The sequence below is a fragment of the Dipodomys merriami genome, unplaced genomic scaffold (assembly GCF_024711535.1).
Source record: "Dipodomys merriami isolate MVZ:Mamm:240054 unplaced genomic scaffold, mDipMer1.0.p SCAF_7, whole genome shotgun sequence".
Lineage (NCBI taxonomy): Eukaryota > Metazoa > Chordata > Mammalia > Rodentia > Heteromyidae > Dipodomys > Dipodomys merriami.
Window position 1 is genome coordinate 14,736,607 of NW_027206290.1, and position 15,946 is coordinate 14,752,552.

The 15,946-nt window shown below is 38.6% G+C and overlaps 1 protein-coding gene across 1 annotated transcript in view; it reads right to left on the reverse strand.

Annotated features, from left to right (window-relative positions):
• Positions 1-15,946, reverse strand: part of Ddah1 (dimethylarginine dimethylaminohydrolase 1) — a 149,857-nt gene that overhangs the window by 19,180 nt on the left and 114,731 nt on the right. Inside the window, exons 3-4 of the mRNA XM_070007490.1 lie at positions 13,111-13,184; positions 11,667-11,786 (exon numbers count right to left, since the gene is read on the reverse strand). Of these exons, the coding sequence (XP_069863591.1) occupies positions 11,667-11,786; positions 13,111-13,184 (194 nt within the window). The remainder of the gene's footprint in view (positions 1-11,666; positions 11,787-13,110; positions 13,185-15,946) is intronic.

Genomic DNA, 15,946 nt, shown 5'->3' on the forward strand with positions numbered 1-15,946 from the left:
TTGTTCCCCTTACGCATAACACAGAGCCTGGGGCACTGTAATTATGTCAGTGTTGAGCTGATTCCCTTTTTCTCCTTCAAAGACCATCCCCCACAAGGCTCCTTTTGCTCCTCTAGCTGTCCCCACCCTCAGTTTCGGTCCTGCTCTTTTGTTGTTTTTTTTTTTTTGTCCTGGCTATTATTTTAGTCTAGACCCTCCTCTCATTTGTTTCTGAACTGAGTGATGACGTCTAACCTTTCTTTTTTGGGGGAGGGAGGGGTGGGTACTAGGCCTAGAACCTTGGGCCTCTCTCTTGTGCTTACATCTATGAGCCATTTCTCTACTTTCAGCTTTTTGCTGAAAGACGAGTCTCAGTTTTGTCTGATCTGAGTTAGTTCTGAACCTGATTCCCGAATCCTGGTTTTCCTGAGTAATGAGGATTATAGGCCACTGCACCCAGTTGATTATTTTGTTTAATTTTTATTCATGTTAAATCATTAGAGCACCATGATTTTTTTAGAAGAAACTTTCAAGCTTTTGCTCTTTTGCAAAAAACAAACACCCCCCCCAACCCTTTGTACCTCTTCATAGCTGCAGATATATTACACCCCCCCCCCCCAGGTATAAGTTAGATTCATCACCACTTCTTTCACAGACCACTAGAGTCACTGCATCTGGCTATAAACAGATTCTTCCAGGTTGTCAGTCTATAGTGACTACTTTTCCTTTGGTCAGCCTGTGTTGTATGTTCATTTTGTCTCATTCAGACTTTGACTCTGGCATCTTTGTGTTCACTCCCGTCTCAGAACATCTACAACTTTTATTAGAATCCAAACTACTTATTAGGCTAACTACCTAATTTAGCTTTTGTTCTATTGTAGGACAGTATCAATTTTTTTTTTTTTTTTGCTGGTCCTGGGGCTCGAACTCTGGGCTTGGGCACTGTTCTGGAGCTCCTTTTGCTCAAGGCTAGAGCTCTACCACTTGAGTCACAGTGCCACTTCTGGCTTTTTCTGAGTAGCTAGGATTATGGTGTGACCAGTATTGATCTCTCTCTCTCTCCTACCCCTCCCTCTCTGTTTCTGTCTCCTTATCTCTGTGTCTCTGTGTGTATTTCTCTTACTCTTTGGTGCTGGTCCTGGGGCTTGAACTCAGGGCCTGGGCACTGCCATTGAGCAAAAGAAGCTCAAGGATAGCACTCTACCACTTGAGCCAGTGCTCCACTTCTGGCTTTTTTGGGGGTGAGTTTATTAAAGATAAGAGTTTCATGGACTTTCCTACCTGGGTTGGCTTTGAACTGCAACCTTCAGATCTCAGCCTCATGGTAGCTAGGATTATAGAAGTGAGCCACTGATACCTGGCTCAATTGCCTTGTAAATAGTGTTTTTTATAGAAGAGACAGTAATGAAGGATTAGAAAATTTCACCTTTTTTTCCCTTCTCAGATTTTTATGTATGAATTAGAAAAGGATCATCTTACTCATTAGATATCCAACTTAACTGAAGCTTCTTGAAGAAAATGGAATTTGATTGGAATCCTCTTTGGTTTTCTAACAATAAACAGGTTTAAAGACATTGTCAAGTACAAGTCTTCCATCACTCATCACACTGAAATACAATTTCACAGTAGCTGAGAGTCTACAATGAACTTACCTGGAATAATCATTATTCTGAGTACTTTATAATTTCACACATGTAACTTTTCCCCAGATATAGACGCCTATGTTCAAGACATGGTTATTCAAATGACTGGCTAACATGAAACTTACAATGGAAACGAATGATGTTCTTATTTCCTAGTGATTCTGATTCACTTTTTAATTTTTTGGTTGGTTATGGGACTTGAACTCAGGGCCGAGGCACTGTCCATGAGCTCTTTTTCCTCAAGGCTTGTACTCGTCCACTTTGAGCCACAGCACTCCGTCTGGTTTTCTGGTGGTTAATTGGAGATACAAGAGTCTCATGGCCTTTGAACTGTGATCCTCAGTTCTCAGCTTCTTGAGTAGCTAGGATTATAGGCATGAGCCACTAATGCTGGGCTGATTATTATTATTATTTTTTCAAATTCTTTACTGTGATTAAGTGATTACATAATTTCCCAAATTGCACAATATTGTGGATAATGATGCTTAGTTAAAGTCACAAACACATTCTAACTTTCATGGGGCAAATGGTCTAACATGGTCTGTAACATTTATGAGTTCTATGAGCTTTGCAATAGTTACTTCTTCCACATTGGGTGATGTGTACATTTCTTTTGTTTTGCATAGTATCAGCTGTTCCCTCTTTCCCACTTTGGGCTGATTATTTTTAAAATAAAAATTTCCACTATATCATAATATTGTGAAGTTTACTTTTTTCCTTTCTCTCTGGCACCAATCTTTGTACATCAAGGTCAAGTCCTGCCTATGTGTGGTGTTGGGGGAGGGAGTATGGAAGCATTAGTCACATACAAGTTTCCTCTTCTCAGAAACTGATAACATTAGTGAGTTTTGGTAACTTGGAGTATTTATTAAAATTCTTTAGCATGTCAAATGAATCCAATAAGCATCCAAATTATTACTAAGTTAAGTATTATGTTTCAACTTAACACATATTAAATTCTAGGCAGGAAATAAAAATGATACGTTTTTGTGCTTTGTTTAGTTTGGATATTTTCTCCACTTTCACTGCTGAGAATTAGGATACGATGTTTTACACCTGTATTACTCAGGCGTTGTTTTCTTCAGGGGCTCAGTCTAAAGGAGGGGCCATCCTCCAAGGTAGTGCTCTCAGCCTGGCCTATGCTTAAGAGTCATCTGGGAAACCCAGGCCCTACATCATACTTGGAACACCAGAAGTTTTGAGAAAGGCCAAAGATAATGTACTTTCATAAAATTCTTTAGGTATTGTAAGCCACATATCTCACTAGGCATGATTAACTTAAGGGCACTTACAAACTTTCTATTGTAATCAAGTTATCTTGGATTTCAAGGCTCCTTGTGAACCATATAGCCTGACCACCCAACACATGATGGAATTCCCCTTGCAATATCCCATGCAGGCAGATAGATCGTTTTTGGTTTTGTTTTTGATGTTCCATTGTATAATGGAAAGGATGAAGCACACTTTAAACATTAGTTTTATTTTTCTTCCTCATTTTGTTTCTCTAACATTTTCTTGAAAACCCAAACGAAAAAAAAAATGTGTACTATTATTGCCTTTCTCTTTCTTGGCTAATTTTGCCTCCTCCCTGCCTTGGAACTAGTGCTTAAATTCAGCCTGGGTTGTTTTAGTCTCACAGTTTCAAATTATTTACTACCTTATCATGCCAAAGCATTTTGTTTTGGCCACCCTAGCCTTGTTGGCATACAGCTCTGGGAATACCATCAAAAAATCCAGCTGCTGCCAGGAAAAGCAGCATAAATGGTGAAAATTCAGAGGCTATTTGATTTTGTGTTTTAATTTTCTCATACAGGCATGATAGATTAAAAAAATTGTATTTTGTGGGTCTGAAAAATACAACTGGGAATACAACCGGGATGGACAACCAGACAATAAGACTCAATTAAACATATAATAGGAATGTCAGCATGCTTTTCACAGTGGAGACCCAATGTGGAAAGTCTTGTGGTTCCTAGTTTAGAGCTCTGGGACAACAACTACATATGCAAAGTCTTTATTATTCTATTTCAATCACTCTGTCTTTTGGGTTTTGCTATTGCTGTTTTAGTGGTCATCAAAGGAAATTCCAGGCAATAAAAGAGCATGCAAAATATAAACATAATAAGGGTTTTTCCATCTTCATTTTTAATATGACTATCTATAAAATAACATGGACATTTTTGGACATAAAATCATAGTTGAAGCTGAGTCAAAACAAGAGGAAATACTGTCTGAGTGACCTGTATTATACAGTTAGTCATTCAAAGAAAAACAAGCTATGTGCTATGCAATTTAAATGAGCTGAAAAGCAGCTCTTGTTCTCTTCCAAGGAATCTTAGAAATGTTCTTAGTTATTTCAGGAAGTATAGATCAGAAAACTAAATGACATTTCCATTGAGATGTGAGCATTTTAATTGAAAATTACAAGCCCATTAGAATCCTACTTACTATATTTCAGCTCATTTACATGAAAAATATGTAGAAAAATGCAATAGTGATCTCAGTGACCTCAGATCCTTTCAGTTTTAAAATAATTTTTCATTATACAAAAGAGCAGAATTTCTTTCTTCTTTTTTTAAAAATACTTTTTGGAGACAAAGGCTGAAATGGAGGTAGTGATTTTCCAGCCTCACTCTCCTGAATATTGGCACTACGGGATTATAGGCATCATGATAGGCAAAGAACAGAATTACTAATAAAAGAGAGAAGGAAAAGCACTCAACAAAATTACAGATGTCCAAATGAGAAAACAGCTGGTTTCTTACAAGTTTAGGAAGTGAGATGCTCCTTTTGCTGCCCGGCCAGCAGATGGGGCAACTCTGCAGCTGGTTGAGCCTACAATCCAGGCTGTGTAGGCAACTTTCTCCTCTGAAGTTTCAGGAGAGTTTTAGCTACCCTCCCTCTCTTCTTCCTTGCTTTCTTCCTTCATTTCCATTTCCTTCTTCTTTTGTTCTTACTTATGTCTTCTTGTCTCCCTGCCTCAATTGGCAGAATAAATGAATACTACCAAGGAGATTGAGTTAAAAATCATGGCTGAGAATTACTGTGAGCCCCTCCTGAGGGTAAATATCATCATCTGCCTTCTTGTGACAGATACTTGCAATGAATTCACATCTTTGGAAAGGAAGGTGATTGATTTTGAAATGGATATAAAAGAAAAATGTTACAAATTTAGTCTTTATATTGTTGAAACTGGAGTTTTTAAGCCCAGTCCTAAAATCCTGGGGTTTCACATGTCAGGTCTGGTAATTCATTCTTATATGCCAAATAAAGTGAAGGTCAGAGAAAGGAGATTTGTTTTTTCAAGGCATAGGAAGCTGTGAGAAGAGGTAAGCACTTTAGCCTATCTTTCACCATCTTCTGAGTATAGGCATAAGCTTTAGGTATAAGTAGACACAGGGTGCAACATATGTGTAAATAGCCTTGGTCAACATAATGGGAGCATTAGCTCTGTCTTTTGTTTAGTGGGAATTCCAGGGAAGGAGTCATCTGTCATCCCTTGAGGAAAGCAATCTGGTCAGGAAAGACAAGTCATTGCTCTACTCTTTTTTTTTTTTTTCTTGAAGACAGTTTTGGCCATTTCTCCTCGTGAACTCATTCTAGATTAGTCCTCTCTCTCATTCCTGGATTCTGAGGTGATCACATAGTCATGGTAGAGGTAATAGCTCAGGGGAAAAAACACACAGACTAAAATGGAGACAGTGATGTTAGGTTTTCCCCTGTTTGTGTAAGACCTGAAAGAGGCTTCTGCTGGGCCCTGTGAATTAACTGAAAGTCTCCCCGCCACCTTCCCATGCCCCCTACCTGGTTCAACCTTGGATCTGAGCTATTCTCTGCTGCCATCATCTTGGGGTCCAGAAGGAAAGGGAACGTTTATTGATAAACATCTTGTTTGGAAGACAAAGGTAAAATCTTCTTATCATTATAAAGAAAACAACCAAAAACTCAGGAGATGAACCATCTCTGTTTCTGTTCTATCCTAGTAATAAAGTGAAAACAATTCTCCAGAACTCCCCCAAGTACAGAGTCTGAGCTACTTGTCAACCAGGGCATAGCTGAGACTCCAGACTTGTTTTAACTATGTGTACCTTTCTCATTTTCTGCCTCCAACTCACCCTATTTAACCTGAAACTGATGTCTGTATCTCTGAACACAGCTGAAGATGTACTGAAGTGCTATCTTCCAACGACTGCCATGTAATAAATCTTCTTTCCCTGACCTTTGCCATGTCTCTTTATTTGGCATGTGAAGAGGTTGGGAGAAGGGGAGTGGCTAGATAACTTTGTACTCCTGGACTTTGGGCCTGAAGTCTAAAAACTCTGTTTCACTTTTAGTTAGTTTGTAGGCCCAAGTAAGGAGTCAGAGATTTTTAGCAAAAAGCAGTTTAGCTATCTGTTATAATGTATTTCTTTTTTTATTGATTAAAACAATTAAAATAGACTATGTTTATAGCTAAGACATAACATCTAAAGTACTGTCTATCAAAACAGATACCAGGAGGTAGAATCATGTTTTGGGGGTAAGAGGTGACATAGGAATGGAGGGAGAAAGGGTGAGAAAATGTAATTATATGTAAAGTAAATTATGTCATTATATTCAAAGTACACTTTGTAAAAAGTAAACTATGTAAACTTCCCCTTGAGATGGGAAGGGGAAAATAGGGTAGGATGAGTGAAGGGGTGACATTGACCAAGAAGCACTGTAGTCATAACCTGACTTATGGAATTGTAATCCATTTGTACAACTACTTAATAATAATAGTAATAGTAATAATAATAATAATAATAATAATGACAACATAATATGGAGGATAAAACAGGGGAAAGTAGAGCCAAAATATCTTCTATTTAGAGGTTGGTTTCTTTAATTCATATTATGTTTGTGATTATTTCCAGCTGTGGCACAGTGAGTTCTCTGCTTAGTGAGACAGATGTTACTTCCTGAGGGCACTAGTAAACAGTAGGTCTGATGCCTGTGTAAAAGTTAACAAATCCTAGATTATCCCTTCTACAAGTATGCACATGTGAAAATGACCATTGTCCAGGGGTATAAAGGAAATGATGGAAAATGGAGAAAAACAACCCCACAAAAACTATACAGAGGGAAGGTTTCCTTAACGGCTGTTTTTGTTTTGCCAGTCCTGGGGCTTGAACTCAGGGCCTGGCCACTGTCCCTAAGCTTCTTTTGCTCAAGGCTAGCACTCTACCACTTGAACCATAGTGCTACTTCTGACTTTTTCTGTGGTAAGCAAACACTCTACCTCTAAGCCACATTCCCAGCCTAAAAACTAATTTATATAAGCAACAGTATTTGCTCGTTGTGATCTGATGGTAACTATTTAGCAATTTGTTCGAATCAACCTAACTTCTGATACCTTGGCCATTATCAAGGTACATACAATACAGTAATTATATGTCCTTTTTTTTCTTCTTTCTGTCAATCTGTATGAATTGCCTTCTGGGCTTTAGCTTTTTTAAATGCTCAAATTTGTCCAAATGGAGAATTTCTTGTAAATGAATATACTATTAAATGTGCGATAACCTAGTAATATATAATGACTGTCTCTGTAGAAACCCATTTCATTAAATAAGAATAGAACGCAATTCATTGCACAGTGAGACAGTTTGACTACCCAGAAGCCTGTGTGTGTGGGGTGTCTCTGTATTACATGAATATCTAAGAAATAGCTTTCAGATACCAAAGGAAACGAGTATTCAGATGCAGTGACAGATGTGGGAAGGCTTTCAGTGTGTGGCACCTGAGGAAGGCACCATTCACCTCCGTCTGTTTGAATGATTTGTCCTGTAGGTAGATGCCTCAGTGGCCAGAGGCTTCTATATAGGGTGAAGGCTGAGACATTGGTCTTTACAAGGGGAAAAAAAATAAATATCTAAAACCAAATTCATGTGTTCCTGGAAACCAGATCTTAGATATCAGAGAAAAAATTGAGAAGAGGAATAGTTGAGAGATAAGGAAAGGGAAGTCAGTCAGAACCAACCCCCAATCCATGCAATAATTAGAAAACAATTGAAAAAGAATAGCTAGCTGGGCACTGGTGGCTCACACCTGTAATCCTAGCTACTCAGAAGGCTGAGATCTGAAGATTGCAGTTCAAAGCCAGCCTGGGCAGGAAATCCGTGAGACTCTTGTTTCCAATAAACACCAGTGGCACTGTGGCTCAAATGTCAGAGTGCTAGCCTTGAGCTGGAGAGCTGAGGGACAGTGCCCAGGCCCAGAGTTCAACCACAACCAGCAAAAAAGCAAAAACAAAAACAAAAACAACAACACCCAAGGAGTATTATAGTTTGAATCTGACATACCTCCCCCACCCCCAGACTCATGTGTTTACTACCCTGTGGTGTTATTGGAAGGTGGAGAGTCTTAAGATCAGGTGAAATGAAAGTCAAGTTCATTGTGATTGGGGTCAGGGGAGATGTGCTCTTGAAAGAGATACAGGCTCTCCAGCCCTTCTTTCCTCTCTGCCTCCCCATCCCCACAACATAAGCAACTCTGCATTCTCCTCCATGGAATTCTATCTCACCAGGGCCAAAGCAACCTGGCCAAGTGACCAGACTGAAACCTTTGAAACCATGAGCCAACATAACCCTTTCATCCTTTTAATTAATTAATTAAAACTCAGGTATTTTTCCAGAGTAGCAGAAAGATAATACAGTGGGTAATTGAGGTAAGGAGAACCATGGCCAAAGAAATTGGATTCTGGAGTCATAAATTACTATTTGAATGTGTATTTTGTTGTATTTTTAAACTGCAAAATCAGGAAAACAAAACCAGCAGTGGTTTTGCTATCTGTAAATAATAAATAATTTGTTTATTTCTTACTGTTTATCTATATCAGTATTTATTTCTCTATGTTAGTAGGACTTACCCTATTGTCTTTCTTTGTTGTTATTATTTTGGCCCAGGACTTACCCCATTGTCTTTCTTTGTTGTTATTATTTTGGCCCTGGGGCTTGAACTCTAGGGCTGGGCATTGTCCTTGAGCTTCTTTAACTCAAGGCTAGTGCTCTACTACTTAAACAATACTTCCACTTCTGTTTTTTTGTGTTGGTTTTTTTTTTTTTTTGTAATTTATTAGTGATAAGAGCCTCATGGGCTTTCCTGTCTTGGTTAACTTCAAACCATAGTCCTCAAATCTCAGCCTCCTGAGTAGCTAGAATTACAGAAGTGAGCAACTGGTTCCTGACTCCCATTATCAACTTTATTGTTAGCTCTAACATAAGAGCCAAATACTCTCAGATTGATTATCAAATACTCAAAGAAATGGCTCAGTTTACCTAAGTGTGAATTTTACTCACTCACTTATGTCTGACCTGAGATCATTCCCTTAGGAAGATCTCATTATTTTCTAGCTCAGTTTGTCCTCCTGCTCTCACAACAGAGTCGAAGGACATTTCTGATGTTAGGAACTTGGCATGTGGGCATTCACCAGCTCCACAGGCCCATGGTTTAGGCAGCACATTCGCTGATGGAAAATATGATCTCCAAAGAATGCCTTTCTAGTCAGTGAGGATTATTTATAGCTTCTGACACAGAAGGTTTCCAGTTGAGAATGGACATCATTAGTACTAACCTGAAAGAGCTCTAAAGGAAAGAGGTCTATGAAACTCTTCATGGGATGTTCATAGGAGATGTGATCTCAGAACTCAACAAGAAAGGAAGGATGAATGGAGAAATGGAAGTGAATTCCTAAGACATACAAAGAGACTTGAAGCTTATTTTTTTGTTCTGTGGGTGTTACCACTGGCTTTCTGACAGTACTATCTTCCCTTTCAATTTTATTTATTTTTCTGGTTTAGCACCTCTGAGGAAATGCAGATCTTTCTGCTCAGAGATCTGTGGGTATACAGACTCCTGCTTCAAAGTGATAATCTTGTCTTCCTGACTCTTAAGTTCTGACTTCTTTAGATTTCACCAACTCCATCCAGAATTATATAAGGAATCCCTTTACTAGTTGGACCAGTTGGATTATGACTCAGGAATACACTTTGCTCAGTTTTAGTTTATACTATGTCCCCACCAGTAACACTTCCTCACTGACTCCACTAACGTCACCTATCTCTCAAGACGCACATCTAGCCATGTTTTCTCTGGGAGGCTTTCTTTGATTATCAAGCCCTAAGAGAGCATTCCTTCCCCTTCCTCTGCACTTAGAATAACAGTTAAGATCTATTTCATATACTGCTAATAAACCTTATTGTTTTATCTTTTATTTGTTACATGTTAGTTTTTCCAGACTGTTTGAGTTAGAATCCTGCTGATTTAGGACTTTGTTAAATCAAGGACAAAGGTGTTTGAGTTGGAGACTTAATCTACTCAGAATGGTAGAAGGGCCTATTTTTTATTTCATCCACCTAACAGGGCCCTTTTCTGCTGATTTACACAAAGGCATGGTGTAAGCTATCATAACACTCTTCTTATTATGATCAGTTTCAGAAATGGGCACACCAACTTGGCTGTCATGGCTAGACACTACGGTACTCCCTAAGGAGAAATGGGATCTTCCTAGATGTCTTGGATGACACCACTCATCAAATGCTTTCCTCTAAGACATCATCTTCTTTTTGTATACATAAAAGCTGACATATTTTTTTCAGATAAACTAGAACCAAAGACATATACTCTAAAGGAAATTAAGACAAAGCCACCATAATACAAAATCAAATTCTGAGGGCTATTTCAGCAACAACTGTTAAAAGCCCTTGAAAAACACCAAAGATCCTGTTATGGCTAAAATGTAAAAAGGAAACACAGATGAACCAGCTGAAGGAGCTGGGGATAATGCAGAAAGGCAATTCACCTGAGTAATGGTTGTTTCTCAGCCATACCGCACCAGGTTTAGCACTGAGGTAGAAGAGGGAAGATTGAAAGGATAAAACAAACTGTGTACACTGAGATACACAGAGCTGTTCTCTTTGCTAAAGAGGAGTCTATACTTGGTTCATGAACAAGTCATGTATGTTAATATGCAGGGCCATCCATCCCAGAGGCAGGGGCTGTGATCAGACCACCACCATTTAGTGCTAGCCTTCTGACTTGGAGGTGAGTCACTTAGTCTAATTTTCTTATAAACAAAGAGAAGATAATACTATCTTATTCATTTACTTATCCATTCATGGGGACACATTCTTAGTTAAACATGAAGGGGCATAAGAGTGAATGAGTAAGAGACACTGTCTTTGACCTTCTGGGATATCCTGATCACCTTCCTGGGTGGAAGTGTCTCTGCATGGAAAGCACTGTGGAAGTGGCAGCCTTCTTCACCATGAATGATTTCCCCTTTTGGCCCACTGGTGAGACCTGGGCAAGTCAGTTTTTCTAGGCTCTCCTAGTCATATCTAAAAAATAAAAACATTTCCCATTCCCCAACTGAACTATTCCAAAGTATGAATGGAACTAAGCTTTTTAGGTGCTTCAGAATCACAGCTTTCTAAAAGATGATCATGAAATAGTTTTGATTCAACAAAAAGATGAGACTATTATAATGAGTCTTGTAACTCCCTAAGTCAAGAGAGAAAACACTACAAGAAGCTCTATCCTGTGGCAAGTGTTTTGTTTTTTTTTTAAATTCCCAGAGTGCATAGCTGTGATGAGGTTGGTGTCTATTATTCTGAATACTGGCTTTTTAAGGAAATCTGATGTATGGATAAGAATAGTTTCCCAGGGGGGAGGAGTGGGGAGATAGGGGAGGGAAGGGATAGTAGGAGAAAAACAAAGGAAGCGATAACAATGTTCATCAAGAAATGTACTCATTGCCTTACTCATGTAACAGTAACCCCTCTGTGCAGCATCTTCACAATAAAATAAAATGAAAAAAAAAAAAAAGAGAATAGTTTCCCAGTGAAGAACCTTTCCTAGAGTTAGGTGTTCCTGGTTCCTAGTGAATGGCAGGTCAGGACAGTACACAGACCATAGGCAGCCCAAGTGCTAGTCTCCTCTCTTCCTATCATCCCAGCTTGCCACCCACCCCTGTGGCAGACAGTGCCTGTAAGAGTTTTATGTTCAGGAGCCCAGTTGTATGCTTACCTTGAGGGCCTTTTGTGCGGATTCACTAGACCCGATTGCAATCAGGTTAGGTCCAGCCATGCTGCAGAAACTCTTCAAATGCAAAGAATCAGCCACAGGGACAGTGGAGACTGCATAATCCTATACAGACAAATAGAAATCAAGCAGTTTGATATTACAGAGTAATTAAAAATGACTCTTGCTCCTTTGAAGGCACCCAGACCCTAAATATCTGGAAGCAAAACTGCAACTCAGGTTTTGGTATTGCCAGCAGACTTATATACAGCTTGCTGGTTTTTTTTTTTTTTTTTTTTTGTGGTGGTGGTGGTCCTGGGGCTTGAACTCAGGGCCTGGGCACTGTCCATAGCTTCTGTGCTTAAGGCCAGTGCTCTACCACTTGAGCCACAGTTCTACTTGCCACAATTTTGTTTGCTAATTAGAGATAAGAGTCTCATGGACTTTCCTTTTAAATGTGTGACAGTATTGCCAATTATCTGGCCCATGGAGTGGCTCTACTCTGTGTGAACTGTGGCTCAGCCAGAGCCTTGCATTGTCCTAGGAACAGAGGTTTTATTTTTTTTATTTTCAGTTCTTTTTTTTTTTTTTTTTTTTTTTTTTTTTAATTCTATGCTTTCTTAAGCAGCCTGGTGAGCCAGTAAAAGCCAGGTTTGAGCTGGGTGCCGGTGGCTCATGCCTGTAATCTTAGCTACTCAGGAGGATGAGATCTGAGGATTGCAGGTCAAAGCCAGCTAGGGCAGGAAAGGTTTGGTGAGATTCTTATCTCCAATAAACCACCTGAAAACCAGAAGTGGAGCTGTGCCTCCAAGTGGTAGAGTACCAGCCTTGAGCAAAAACGCTCAGGGACAGAGCCCAACCCCTGAGTTCAAGCCCCACTACAGCCAAAAAAAAGCCAGATCTGACAATCAGACAGTCTGATAATCAGTACAATAAAAGGACCTGAAGGAAAGTATGTTCAATTCTGAGCACCTTTGCAGGACAGCATATGGAAAGCACCAATGTATAGGTGGTTCCAATCTGAAAATCCCATGTGATATTAAAGTCAATAGGGTCTCGATATTTTTATTTATTTATTTATTTATTGTCGGTCATGAATTCTGGGCCTAAGCGCTGTCCCTCAGCTCTTCAGCTCAAGGCTAGTGCTCTACCACTTGAGCCACAGCGCCACTTCCCTCTTAATATTTTTAAATGACTTATATGATTATACAATAGGCATGAAACAGAAGACAACTATGCTAACTTTGTTGTTCCTGTGGTAGCTGAGTGAACTCAACTATTGAGGAATTTGAATTTGATAGCTTATAAAACTGCTAGTGATGGACAAATCTATGAATTATTTTGCAAAGCTGGTGTAATATAAACACCATTACTGATGACATATTAACTCTATGGGACTATGAATATTAAGTAATTACTCTGAGTCAGGTATAAATTTCCCTTTACCTACCTTAAAAGTATCAGCCAAGATTTCAGCACCTCGTTGATTTGTTCTTTTGGAAAGGCCCACAAAAAATTCTCTGCCTACAATAAATGTCATGGAACATAGTGAGTGGGTGGCCACTGCGACCATGTACTATTTCTTTATCTAGAAATAATGACTTTAAAACATCACACAGTTCTCTCTTATCACAGAGGACAGCTCCACGAAAAAGATCTCTGAACTACTTACAAAAATGAACTTTTGAGAACTATAAGCTCTTTTCAAATTCATAAAGACAGAGTCTGATGGTGGCTTCCAGGAGCTATGGATAGAGTTTCAGCTTAGGAAGGTAAGAAAGTTCTGGAAATACATGCTGGTGGTAGTTGCACAAAAAAGGGAAGGTACCTGTGAACTTGATGCTTAAAATTTATTATCATAAATTGTTATGTATATTTTTCTACAGTAAAGAGTTAACTTTTTATTTAGGAATATAGTAGACTCAAGCACATTAATCAAATGGTGGGTAGCAATGACAAGTTATCCGTGCTGCTTTTTGTCCCCACCCCCACAAGGAGAGTACTGGACATTCTTAAAGAAGTCAAATGTTGTTTTGTATAAAGATCACATAAGGCCTAAAGAAACAGTGTGCATAAAATACACATCAATCCTTAGTGCTGAGTGATCTTCAGGGCTGACTCCTGAGAGTTCTGTCTTTAAAATAATGCATGTACTTATTGCAAATAAAAACCCATCTGTAAAAGTGAAAATGTTTAGAAGGATGGAACTTTCTTCCTAACTGATTCTTGTGGAGTCCTGCAATTTTTCTACTCACCAAAACACTAGATAAAAGTGATTTGAAAGTATAGGAAGGGCTGGGAAGGTGGCTCAGTGGTAGAGCACTTGCCTTGCATGCATGAGGCCCTGGGTTCGATTCCTCAGCACCACATAAGCAGGAAAAGAAAAGCTGGAAGTGGCGCTGTGGCTCAAGTGGTAGAGTGCTAGCCTTGAGTTGAAGAGCTGAGGGACAGCGCCCAGGCCCAGAGTTCAGGCCCAGAGTTCAGGCCCTACGACTGGACCAAAAAAAAAAAAAAAAAAAGTATAGGAAAAGAAACAACTCTAGCAGAGTTAGACAATACAAAAATGTCAGGATTTTTAGCTTTTCTTGATTTTTTTTTGGAAAAAAAATTCAAACTCATGATGCCCTGGAGCATTATAGTAAGGTAAAAGAAGACCATATAGAAAAAATGATTTGACAAACTTTGCAAATAATATACCTTCAATCTTCATACTCTCTTTATAAGATGGACACATAATATAGGTCAAATGATGATAGGATAAATTTCAAAAGCTTGGGCTATTGGCAAACACAAAAGTCTTTTGTGGTATACTGGGAACATTTTTGGCTTTTCCTTTTTCTTTTTCTATCTTTTTTCCTAATGGTTTGATTATATTGTCCCATAAGAAAACTCAATGTATAAAAATTAAAATTTAAGGGCTGGGAATATAGTTCAGTAGAAATGTTCTATTTCATAACCCAGGAATAGGTATACAAGTTCATATTGTTATTGGTCTTTAAACAGTACATACATATTTCATAACCCAGATCTGTGTACTTTGTACTTCACAAAAATAAATAAAAGTGGACATAAATTGTGTCTAATTCCAGAGAAATGGGCTGAAGATATTTTTGCCAGTAGCTGTTTGCCTAACTGACAATTTTCCCAGCAGGATCTGGAATTGGAAAGCAGCTTCCCTCTGTTCATTTCCTGATAAATTATTAATGAAGCTTTGAGTTACAGAAGGAAGAGGGCAGGGAGCACAGAGAAAGCGCTACAGATTTTCTTACCTAACTTTCTAATCCAAAAGTTGAGTGGAAAGAGCTGTATAAATTGTGAATGTGACTAATGCCGTATGGATTGCACAGTATTAAATGGTTCAGAGAACAAATTTTAGATATTATATTTTGCAAATATAAAAAAATATAAAAAAAATATATAAAATATATATAAAATATAAAAAAAAGCAAAAAGGAAAGAAGGAAGGAAAGAAAGAAGGAAGGAAAGAAAGAAGGAAGGAAAGAAGGAAGAAAAAAAGGAAGGAAATTTTAGAAATAGGGACTGGCAGAAGCAGACATTAGATATGAGGGAGGTGCCAAGCAGACAGATGTTCCAAAAGCATCTCAGTTTTTTTTTAATGTTTGTATCTCTTACTGGTATTATAAAGGTGATATACAGATGGATTACAGTTACATAAATCAGGTAATGAGTACATTTCCTTTTTGATGTTACCCTTTCCTTCATTCTTTCCCAGTTTTTCCCTCTCATCCCCAAGTTGTGTAGTTGTGTCGTTTATTTTCAACATAGTATCACTGCTGCATTTGCTCACCCTTTGTCCCTCGATTTCTGGGTCATCTCAGTTTTGAAAAAAAGAACTATGAAAATATAAACTTCCATACTGAATGAAACAAGCAAGTAAGTCTACAGTGAATATCAAAGGTAAGCCTCAATGTTCAGTGTCTAATTATTAAAGATATGGCAAAAACATCAGGGTTGAAATGCTGTGAATAGGCCAAAAGAAGAGACTTGTGGTGTGAATGTGTCCTCACACTCAGGGGATTTTAGGGCATCTGTTCAGCAAAGCTGTTAAAATAACCATGTGGCTGCAAATATTGCTTGTTTAAGCCATATCTATACTTGCAATAAGGTTTTTGTCCCCCTACATCCCTGTGTTCTGGTAGAAAAGTGCTATATTGTGTGGAAGTGTGATTTACACATCTAGCTTTCCACAAAAGCCTATTTTCTAAGAGAAACAGGCTGTTGTTCTGGGCTGTCAAAAAGAATAAAAGTGCCATCAATGGGAGACA